A 10,905-nucleotide genomic window follows, 5' to 3' on the forward strand; every position below is an offset into this window, starting at 1 on the left:
TGGGATGGGATGGGATGGGATGGGATGGGATGGGATGGGATGGGATGGGATGGGATGGGATGGGATGGGGTGGGGTTGGACCAGTCAGACTAGAACTTCTTCACTGGGGCTCAGCAGGGTCAGGCCCGATGTCCTGGTGGCCACATGTTCCATCAGTGCTGCAGGTCTGGAATCCATTTGCCTCGCCGGCCGTGGTGTTTTCCCAGCAGGGCCAGAGTGGCCCCACAGGGCTGGGGGCAGCCCTGGCCCCTGGCCCATCTGCTCCCTGTTTATTTTCTTACACTTAAGTATCACCTCAAAGATAAACACTCCCTGGAGTGGGGGCAGGGGGCATTTTTCTGGCAATGGAGGCAGGACCCAGCCCTTGGGGTGCCCAGCACCCCAACCCCTTGATGCCCCCCAGCCCGGGAGGGCCTGGTTGGACTGGGGTCAGGGCTGCAACCCGATGCTTGGGCCATGTTCCCTCCATGCCACGTGTCCCACTCAGGGTCCTGTGCATGCCTGACCCACTACCCAATGCTACCCTCTGCCCGGGGGTCAGCTTGCTTGGCTGGATCAGCCGGGATCGGTGTGATGCCAAACCCCACCACGTCCTGGCACCAGCTCAAGCCGGAGGAAGGTTTGTGATTCCGCAGCCCCGGCTGAGCCTCATGCTGCCTGGCTGAGTCAGAGCCGAGGCTGCAGTGCTGGGGGGGTGGCAAGGGGGTCCAGGCATGGGGATGCACGTCCTGTACCACATGCCTGCCAGGCAGCACAGGAAAACACGGCTGCTGCTGTGCGTCCTCCCTGCAGCATTCACGGGCAGCTGGACAGGCAGGGAGCAGGCAGCATTCCCCGCTTCCCATGGCTCCCATGGTCTCTTAGCCAGGGCTGACAGCTCCTTCTGTCTGTCCATCCCCCTGTGTTCAGGGTCTGGTGAGGTGGTGGTCACATGTGTGTGCCAACCTGAGGAGATCACTGCAGCAGGAGGTGGTGGCACTTGGGGTCTACATGGCACCCCACACACGCATCCTCACACACGTGTATACACGCGTGTGACACTCTGCAAACATGTGCACACACCCTCATGGTCATGTATATCCATGCACAGACACGCACGATTATACACATCATGCACACGTGCCCACACACGCCTGGATGCACAGATGTGCACAGCTGGTCACACGCGTGTGCAGCCCCTGCCCCTCACTGAGCCATCTCCAGTGCCTGCTGCTCCTTCCCTGCCTGTGCCCCACCATGTCCCGGATCCCAGCGCAGCAGCACAGGCCACCAGCACCCCACACACGGCTGTGCCCCCCAGTAAAGCCCTGGGGCAGCTCGGCTGGGAGCAGGGACTGGGTGACACCCCCCCCCCCCAGCCTGTCTGTGTCAGCTGGTGGCCATGTGTGGGGCGTGCAGCTGAGTACACAGCCCCTGCCATCCGTCTTGCTGCCTGTCAGGGCTGGGGGCGGCTGTGACCCCCCAGGCACAGCCCAGCAAGATGTGGGGGTGAGAAGGGGGCAGAGCAGAGGTTCCCCTCTCTGCACAGGCACCTGCCTGCTCTGTGCCTGTCATGCCAGGGGCTTGCCCATCCCCACCTCTGCCCCTGGCACTGCCTATACATGCCCTTTTACAGGGTTCTGCGCCTGGGCGGGGCCTACAGAAGAGAGTCAGTGTCCTTCATGCATGGTGAAAGGTGTCTGTGGACACAGAGCAGACCCCTCCATGACCCCAGCCCCAGCAAGATCCCTGGCCCTTAGCACAGCCCCGTATGTCCCCAACCTCAGTGGGAACCCCATTCCCTGGTGCAGCCCTGCGTGACCCCAGCAGGACCCCCAGCTTGGCTCTCTGCTCCCCTCACTGTGTGATTTACAGGCTCTGCACAGGCAGACAAATGGTGAAGGAAAACAGGGCAGGGGGGTCCCGCCGGCCAGGGGCTGCCTGTGCCCCGCGGGGGGCAGAGGGGCCGTTTGCTCACAGCCGGCGGGACAGGAGGCAGTGAAGTGGTACCAGTACCAGGCAGCACATCTGCCGCTGCCATGGTCAAGCAGCCACAAGCCCTGGCACCACCAGGAGAGCCCCATGGGGAGCCCAGTAGCCAGGAGGCCCACCATGAGCTCCAGTCCCACAACCACGGGATTTTGGCCATGGGGCATTGTGGGACATGATGCCACCCCATCCCACAGCCTCCAGCCCCCCCCCACTGACCACCTTGCTGTGGGCTTTGCAACATGCCTGCTTCATTCTGTGGCCACTGTCCCAGCCCTGGCAAGCCTTCAAGATTTCTACTGGCATCTCCCTCTGGCTATGGGGCTGCCAGACAGTGGGGACTGCAGCTGGCACTGCCAAGTCCTCTGGCCATATCCCTGTCAGCCCTGGGGCCATCCACCAGAGCCAGGTCCTGCCCTCCATGCGTCTTTGCTGCTTGACCTGCCATGCCCGGAGCATCGTGGAGGAGGAGGAGGAAGGGGAGGAAGGCAGGCAGGAAGCCTCCTGCCCACTTGGCTCAGCTGGTTGCCCCCTGACTGCTCCAGGGGGTGCTGGGCTTGGGGCTGGGGGATTGAAGGAAGAACAGGACCCACACAGACCTCCCTGGTGAGGATGAGCAGGAGTGACCATCATCTGTGGTACTGAGTGCTCAGGAATGACCAGGAACCACCCTCAAGCTGGGGGACATCCCCAGCCCTCCCCAGGACACCGGTGATTTCTGCTGCTGCCAGCTCATCTCTCCCCTCTCAGGAAAAGACTCCGTGTTTCCACTGCCGGTGCACACCTTCCTCCCGGGCGGGAGGAAATGCTCCTGGCAGTGCTGCCGGCAGTGCTGCCCAAGCCTCTCAGTGTCCCCCCCCCCCCCCGTCTCCTCCCATGGTGGGCAGGTGGGGTGCCAGGCCCTGGGAACAGGGGGGGCAAGGGGTGCATCCTCACCACTCCCTGCCTGCCCTGGACATCCTCCTGGGCACAGACCCTGTCCCTGTGGGGCACAGCAGGGTGTGGGGCATGGCAGGATGTGGGGAACAGCATGTCCCCCACTGGCATCCCCTCTGTTAAACACCCCCACTACCTGCTCCCAAGTACCTGCCCTATCCCAGCTTCTGCACCCAGTGTTTGCCCAGTGCCACCCTGCATGAGGCCCAGAGTTGGCAGGGGACAGCTGGGCAGGGGCTGGGGACACACTGCCTGAGAGCTGGCACTGCGTGTGGCATCGCTCCATAGGTGCCAGAGGCCATGGCACAGGGAGTACTTGCCAAGTGGTGGCCCTGGCACTGCCACAGTTCAGTACCACCATGGGCATGACCCAGAGTCTGGCCCTGGGGTCAAGGTGCCCGTAGACAAGCCAGCGTGCCAGAGCGGGGCCAGGCCGGTGGCCAGAGCCAGTGCTGGCTCTCAGGGCTGGGGCGAGGACGCTGGCCGCTGGCCACTGGCCGCTGGCCGGAGCTCGGGGGGCCGGCTGGGGGTGGGCTCCAGAGCCAGCCCCTCCCCGGCCGTATAAATCCCGATTCCCCCCGCAGACAGTCGTCCCAGCCCTGCTCGGCTGCCGCAGCGGAGCGGCAGCGAGAAGGCGTCCGGAGCCGGCCGTCGCGGCTGTGCCTGCGGGGGAAGGCTCCCCGCAGCCCGGGGGGTTCCCCCAGCAGGGCCGGGGGCGCGGGCGGGCACCCCGCCATGGCCTTCACCATGCTGCGCCCCGTGGCTGCCCGTGTGCTCTACCCTGACCTCAGCATCCTCTCGGAGGACGAGGAGAACCGGAGCGAGAGCGACACGTCGGACCAGTCGTTCGGCTGCTGCGAGGGGGCCGAGGCTCGCCGCAAGCTGCCGCGGAAGCCGGGGCCGATGGTGATGGTGAAGCAGAGGCAGGCGGCCAATGCGCGGGAGCGGGACCGGACCCAGAGCGTCAACACGGCCTTCACCGCCCTGCGGACCCTCATCCCCACCGAGCCAGTGGATCGGAAGCTGTCCAAGATCGAGACCCTCCGCCTGGCCTCCAGCTACATCTCCCACCTGGCCAACGTGCTGCTGCTGGGCGAGGGCTGCGAGGACGGGCAGCCCTGCTTCAGTGCCATCTACGGCGCCAAGGGCGACCTGGACAGCAAACAGCCCCGCAGCATCTGCACCTTCTGCCTCAGCAACCAGCGGAAAGGGGTGAGCGGGGCACTGGGATGGGGGGCCCTGGCCTGAGCGGGGCAGGAGGCTCAGCACATCCCCAGGGGACAGGAGGCAGCAGACCCTGCCTGGGCTGAGCAGGGCAGGAGCCTCGGCATGGCTCAGTGAGAACTGCAGACTTTGGCTCCAGCTCCCACTGGAGGTTTTGGCTGCTCCCGGCCAAATCCTGCTCGTAGCCGCACGCCCACAGCTCCAGCTCGCGTCAGAGGGCCGGGCTGCTCCCCCACGTCCATCCGGGCTGGGAGGTCTCGGGGGTTGAACAGTCACCCCAGAGCTGGAGGCAACTGGCTGTCCCTGGGGAAGCTCAAAGCTCGCACGGTGACCCCATCCCTGTCCCCATCCTCATCCCTATTCCCATCTCCATCCCCAACCCTGCCAGCTCACTGACACTGTGGCAGGGCTGCCCCCAGCAGTTTCCTGATGTGATGGGGACAGGCAGAGCTCCCCATCCAGTGTCCCCATGCAGGATTTGTCACCAGCACCGGCACAGCTCCCACACAGCCGGGTGGCTGAGCTGGGCCTTGGCACAGCACCCCTGCCCTACCCTGCCTGCCCAGCTGACACCCCCAGCACCCTGTGGCTCAGGGGGCACCTTTCCCATGGTGAGTCCATCCTGCTGCCCATGCAAGGGTCCTGGGTGCCCTTGACCCAGGGTGGGTTGCACAGCGTGAGGGCCTGGCAGCTGCCTCTTTCCATGGGCATCCCTTGGCAGGGCTGTGAGCAGGGGCTGCTGGATCTGCCTCTGCCCCCACAGACCCTCAAGCTGTCCCACATGTAACCCCAAGCAGCTCAGCCACAGGTCACACTCCAACCCTTGGGCCTTTTTCAGTTTCTGTTGCTCTATCTTTAATCGCTCCCCTGCTCCTGCCGCCCCCTCAGCAGCTTCTCCAGCCCTCCTGGGAGTCCTCTGGCCCAACCTGACCTGGTAGAGCTGCCCCCAGCTGGGACCTTCCAGCCAGGGCTGATCTGTGACCCTGGGCTGCTCCCCAGGGCTGGAACCTGGGGGCTGGCATGGTGCTGGACACCCAGGGGATGCTGCAGAGACACCGGGGCCCGGGATCCTCTCTGGCATCCAGAACTCTGGGGGACAATGGCAGGAGCTGGGCTGAGATCCAGCTCTGTGCCTCCCAACTCTGGGGCTGGGCTGGAAATGGGCTCTGCTGGGCTGGAAATGGGCTGGGCCAGGCTAGACTGGGCTGGAAATGGGCTATACTGGGCTGGAAATGGGCTGGGCTGGAAATGGGCTGTACTGGGCCATGCTGGGCTGTGCTAGGCTGGAAATGGCCTGGGCTGGAACTGAGCTGTGCTGGGCTCTGCTGAGCTGTGCTGGATTATACTGGAATGTTCTGGGCTAAATCTGGGCTATGCAGGTCTGTGCTGTGTTATACTGGGCAGTACTGGGCTGAAGTTGTGCTGGTGCACTGGGAGGTGGGGTTGAGCCTCCTCATCCCAGTCTGGACTGTGGGTCTGCCTGGGGCTGTGGGTCTGTCCTGGGGTGGCACTGGTCCTCACCACAGGTCCTGAGCAGCCATTAGGGCTGTGTCCTGCAGGGTGACAAGGCCGTGGGGACCCACCTTAGGGGGCTTCACCACAGCACCCACCTCCCAGTCACCCAGCCAGCCACTCACCAGATGTAGCCCCATCTGCCTTGTCTATCTGTCTGTCTGTGCATCCCAGGCAGCACTGAGCTGCCCCAGGAAAGCAGAACTGGCCGTCTCAGAGTGGGTCCCCGTGGACGACTTGGTGGGGTGAACAGTGGGCAGGAGCTGGGTGCCCACTCCTGGACACCCCACGGTACCTGAAGCTCTCCCTCCTCTCTCTGCAGGGCGGTCGAAGGGATCTTGGGGGCAACTGCCTGAAGGTGCGAGGGGTCACCCCCCTGCGAGTGTCACGGAGATGAGCCGGGGTCCGGCAGCACCCGCCTGAGACAGCGGCAGAGCCGGCCGGAGCCCGCACACACCAGCCCAGAGACCGCAGCGGGGAGGGAGGGAGCTGAGCCCAGGCTGGCACCACACCGACACCGGCCCTGGAGCTGGCAGTGGGGTGGGAGGACGCTCCCATGGCCGAGGCTGCCCGCGCGGGGCAGGGCCGGGGAGGGGGGTCCCTGCGCCCCGGGGCTGGACTGGAAGGGGCCGTGCGTGGCCGGCGTCGAGGCGCTCCAGGGGGACGGTGTCACGGCCCTGGGGACGCTGGTTGTGCACGTGCAGCCGCTTGGAAAATAAAACCTTATTTTTCTGATGGGCCAGTGCCTGCCTGCTGCCCCAGCATGGGGCAAGGTGGGGGTCCCCAAGAGGGCCCTGGATCCCCAGCCCTGCGCTGCTGCTGCTCTGTGCCGCTGGAGCCAGTGCGACTGTCCCAGCTCTACCAACAGTTGCACTCCTGGGCCACAGTGGGATCCATGAGGGGCAAGACCCTCGGGGCACAGGTTGACCCCACATCCCCGGGCCCTGATGACAGCTCTGGTCCTGTAAATGCTGTGGAAGGCTCAGCACAGGCAGTGCTGCGCCACAGGATGGGGATAGCACTGCCAATCCTGTGCTGCAGCCACAGGCACCCGGGTGGTGGGTCGGGGTTGGTGTCGCTGCTTTTGTGCCTTTCCCTCCACCTGGCACATCACAAACAGTGCAATGTCAGCATCACCCTGACTGCCAGCACTGCCACCAACACCATGACTGCCACCAGCACCACGACTCTCCCCACTTCAACCGCCACCGCCGCCACGTCTGCGACCGCCACCACGACTGCCACTGCTGGCACACCTGCCACGCAGAGCCGTGCGTGGTGGGGCTGCAGGCAGCAGCACCTGCACGGGGTCAGGTGGGGACACTGGGGGTTCCCAGGCCAGAGCCCCCCACGGGATTCTGCTTGAAGGGGCCGGGCTGACTGGGCGGCGTGCAGTGCCGGGCCTGGGAAAGATGCCGTGCCGGGGCTGGTGGCTCCCAGGGGCCAGCATGTCCCGCGGAGCAGAGGCAGCTGTGGATGGGGTGGCTGGGGGCTCCCCTCAAGGGCTGAAGAACCAGAGCTGCCCCATCTCCCTGGGGTCTTGGAGCCAGCACGGAGCAGGGAAAGCATGTTGGGGATCCTGCTGGAGCCTGCCCCGGGCAGGGGGCTCCATTGGGAGCCCACAGCACCTCTCGGCCTGCCGCTCACAGAGGTGAGCCTGCCCCGGGCTCCCTCCCCCGGGTTTGATTTATGGAGCTGACAGCGCAGTGCAGCTGTGAGAGCTGGTCCCAGGCAGGGACCGGGGTGGGTGGGAGAGGTTTGTTCTCAGCGTGGCTAATGTGTCCCAGACCCCAATAAACAGCCGTGAGATTCTCCAAACAGCCCAGGACACAGAATCCCTGCCCCTGGGTTTATCGGGGGGCAGCAGCAGCAGGGGGGGGTGCGCTCTGCAAACAGCCCAACCTGCACATGAAAGGGGACCGTCCTCGTGAAGTGGTGGCTCCAGAGCCCCCCAGGGGGCCAGCAAGGGCTGGTGGTCCCAGTGCTGGGGGCACAGCAGGTCCCAGCACTGAGTGCACTGGTCCCAGTGTGTCCCAACCGCTGGGTTGTGTTTCCCGGGGCTGAGCACCAGTGTTCCAGCGCCAGCAACTAGAGCCCCAGCAAGCTCCAGTATGAAGACCACGAGTCCCAGTGAGTCCCCAGCACAGGAGCTGTGCATCCAGTATGTCCCAGTGCCAAGGACAGGGGCCCTAGCAAGCTGCAATATAAAGGCCATGCATCCCAGTATGTCCCAGTGCTGAGGCTGTGGAATTCAGCATGTCCCAGTATGGTGGACGTGGATCCCAGTACACCCAGTGCCAGGGGTTAGGGCCCCAGCAAGTTCCAGTCTGATGGCCCTGGGTCCCAGTATGGCCGAGCATGGGAGTTACGCACCCAGTAACTCCCAGTGCTGGGGCTGTGGATTCCAGCACGTCCCAGTGCTGGGGCTACAGATCCCAGCATGTCTCAGCACTGAGGCCACAGGTCCCAGTGTGCCCCAGTGCCAAACCCCCAGGTCCCAGTGCATTCCAGCCCCTCCCAGCACCACAAGAGGGAAACGGTGACTCAGAGGCGCTGGAGCCTGCTGGGTTGGTGGGAGCCGGGCGCCCCTTTGCCCCGTGTGGGGTGAGTGCTCTGGCCATGGCCACTGATCGCCCGTGGCTGCCGCAGCCCCACGCCGAGCCCAACCGCGCTGCCTCTCGCTCCCCTCCCATCCTCTCCCCTTCCTGCGTGCGGACACCCTTGGAAAGGCTCTTGGCCGCTTTCTCTGAGACAGGAAGGTGTCCCCGAGTCTCAGGAAGGAAAAACACTCAGTGCTGAACCCACAAAGACCGTCTCTGAGGGGCCGGGGCTGGAGAGGCTCCAGGCCTGACATCACCTGGGAACTGGAACCAGAACCGCAGCTGCACTCCGCGCCTGGTATTTTTTTCTTTAACTTGTGTTTTTAAACTTTCTTTTTATAGATTTTTATTTTATTATTTTTTTTTTCTCCTTTCCCTTCTCCTTTCCCCTCCCAAATATTTCAGGCTCTCCGCAGGCTGGCCAGCCAGGCTGGAATGCAGCAGGGCTGCACCCGTGGGTGCTGAGAGTTGTTGAACTGATGGGATGGATGAGGCCATGTCTGGCCAGGCAGGAGCTGCTGGAATCACGGGCAGGGGATCAGGGTGGGGCTCACCCCCCAGTGATGGGGGGCCAGGGCCTGATAGCCCCCGGCACCCGTGCTGGTGGAAAGGGATCTGGAGCCACACAGGGACCCGGGGGGATCCATATGACCATGGGGTGTGGGAGGATGGAGGGCAGAGGAGTCGGGCAGAGCCTGCAGACAGTGGGCAGTGCTGTTCTCCCGACCCACCGCCCCCAGGACGCTGCAGCGGGGTTAAACCATGTCCGAGCCTGAGCCTGAGCCAGCTGAAGAAGTGGAGCCAGCCAGGGATAGGGGACACAAAGGCAGATTCCAGCACCAGGATCCAGCCCTCCTCAGGCTGTGTCCTTCGGCAACACCTTTGGGTTGCCTGGACCTCGCTGGGCTCCCCCCAGAGCACAAGCTCAGGATAAAGACCCCAATGTGTCCTGCAGTAAAGCTCAGCCACTTGCTCCTCCCTGTGGCACTGACCACAGAGATCGACCTGTTGCCACAGATCACCCCCCATGTTGGACCAGGGCCCAAAGGACTGGGAAGGGACCCCCAAGGTCTAGATGGCAATGGGTAGGGAGAGGGGAACAGGGGGACAAGGCTCTGCTGACCAGGGCAGGGTGGAGAGAAGGACTGGGGAGGAATGGGCACTCAGGGGTGGGATGGGAGGGAGAAGATGGGACGGGACAGGATGGGACAGAACGGGATGGGATGGGATGGGATGGGATGGGATGGGATGGGCAGACCAGGGTTCAGTGTGATGACCACCAGGCTGGGGTGCTGGGCAGTCCCCGCCTCCCCATGCTGGTAGACAGACCGTAGTAACCCTGCCAGCACCCTGCCAAGGTCCCTGGGGAAGAAATTGGCAAAGGGTCTGCCTGAGACCCCCAAGACACCTGCCAGATCCTCACCATCCCAAGGGATGCACAGCCGAAATCCTGCACATGCCAGGGGTGCAGGGGACGCTGCCACAGGGCTGCCACCACCCTGCCACGTCCTCCCCCACGCACTGGACCCCTCAGAGCCGCTCGCCCCGCCGGGACCTCGTGCTGGCTGCGGTCCCTGGGGACACGGGCCCCGCAGCAGGGACAGGGTGTGAGGCCGTGGCGTGGGGTGAACGCCAGGTTAATCTCCCGCTGGAGCTTCCCTCCGCAAACAATAAGACAATGCCCGGCCGGGGCCGCCTGCGTAACCAGCGGCGCGGAGGGGAAGTTGTAATATTTGGATTTAGCACTCAGTAAATTAAGGAAGAAAAAAGGAAAAAGCGCTGGGGGTAATCAGAGCGGGGCTGGCCCTGTGCCCTGCCCCACGGCCAGCAGCCCCGGGGGGCTGAGCCCAGCCTGGGGACAGCAGCTGAGCAGGCCCAGCAGCCCCAGGAGTCAGAGAGGTTGGGCACAGCTGGGAGAGGGACACATCCCTGAGGGCCAGGCAGAGGACAGGCATGTCCCTACCGTGGGGACACCAGCCTGAAGGGTCACGGCTTGGGTGCCCAGCAGAGCTGCAGGCAAACATCTCTTGCCACACCAGAAAAGGGATCTGGGCCAGGAGGTTATTTTAATCCAGATCTCTTCATGGGAAATAAAATCCTATTTCTGCAGCTGTGGTGGCTGAGCAGGACAGGGCCCAGGGCGGGGGGGGCAGTCACCTCCAGCTGGCAGTGGCTGGCAGGGGGTGACAAGGGAGGGGGCTGTCCCCTGGATGGATGTCTCCCCTGCACAGCCCCTTCCCCAGCACAAGCCCTGCAGGGGTGCTACCTCCCCAGGGCCCCGCACCAGGGCCCACGCTCCACCAGACAGGCACCATCGGTGCAGATGGGGCTCTCAGTGGGGATGGGGAAAGGGTTGCACTGCAGGGGACCCCTGTGGGGGCCTGGAGCAGGGACAGCACTGCAGGGCTGGGCTTAACCCCTCTGAAATGTGGTGGGGATCCTGGCTGCCCTCCCATCCTCCAGCAGCAGGGTGAGCTCACAGAGGTGAGCAGGGCAGGGGTACCCCAGGGGGCCAGTTTGGGGTTGCAGGGCTGGACCCCACCCTGTGGGGTCTGAAATGGGGTCTTAGGAGGGCTGTGTGCCCTGGGCAGAGGTGTCCCCCATGTAGGGACCCCATGGTGGGTGCAGTGCAGGGCTGGCAGGAGGGTTGGGACAGGTGGGGGAG

At 64.3% G+C, this 10,905-nt stretch overlaps 1 protein-coding gene across 2 annotated transcripts; it reads left to right on the top strand.

Annotated features, from left to right (window-relative positions):
• Positions 1-3,569: 3,569 nt before the first annotated feature.
• On the top strand, positions 3,570-6,155 carry TCF15 (transcription factor 15). Of its 2 annotated transcripts, none has more exons than XM_027646049.1 (2): positions 3,570-4,116; positions 5,942-6,155. In XM_027646049.1, the coding sequence occupies exons 1-2, from the start codon at positions 3,640-3,642 to the stop codon at positions 6,035-6,037; spliced, it is 573 nt and encodes a 190-aa protein (XP_027501850.1). In that variant the 5' UTR covers positions 3,570-3,639; the 3' UTR covers positions 6,038-6,155. The 2 variants fall into 2 exon arrangements, with proteins under 2 accessions (XP_027501850.1, XP_027501851.1); XM_027646050.1 differs by having other exon boundaries at positions 5,963-6,155.
• The last annotated feature ends 4,750 nt before the right edge of the window (positions 6,156-10,905 follow it).

The sequence above is a fragment of the Corapipo altera genome, unplaced genomic scaffold, assembly GCF_003945725.1.
Source record: "Corapipo altera isolate COAL_440 unplaced genomic scaffold, ASM394572v1 64, whole genome shotgun sequence".
NCBI lineage: Eukaryota > Metazoa > Chordata > Aves > Passeriformes > Pipridae > Corapipo > Corapipo altera.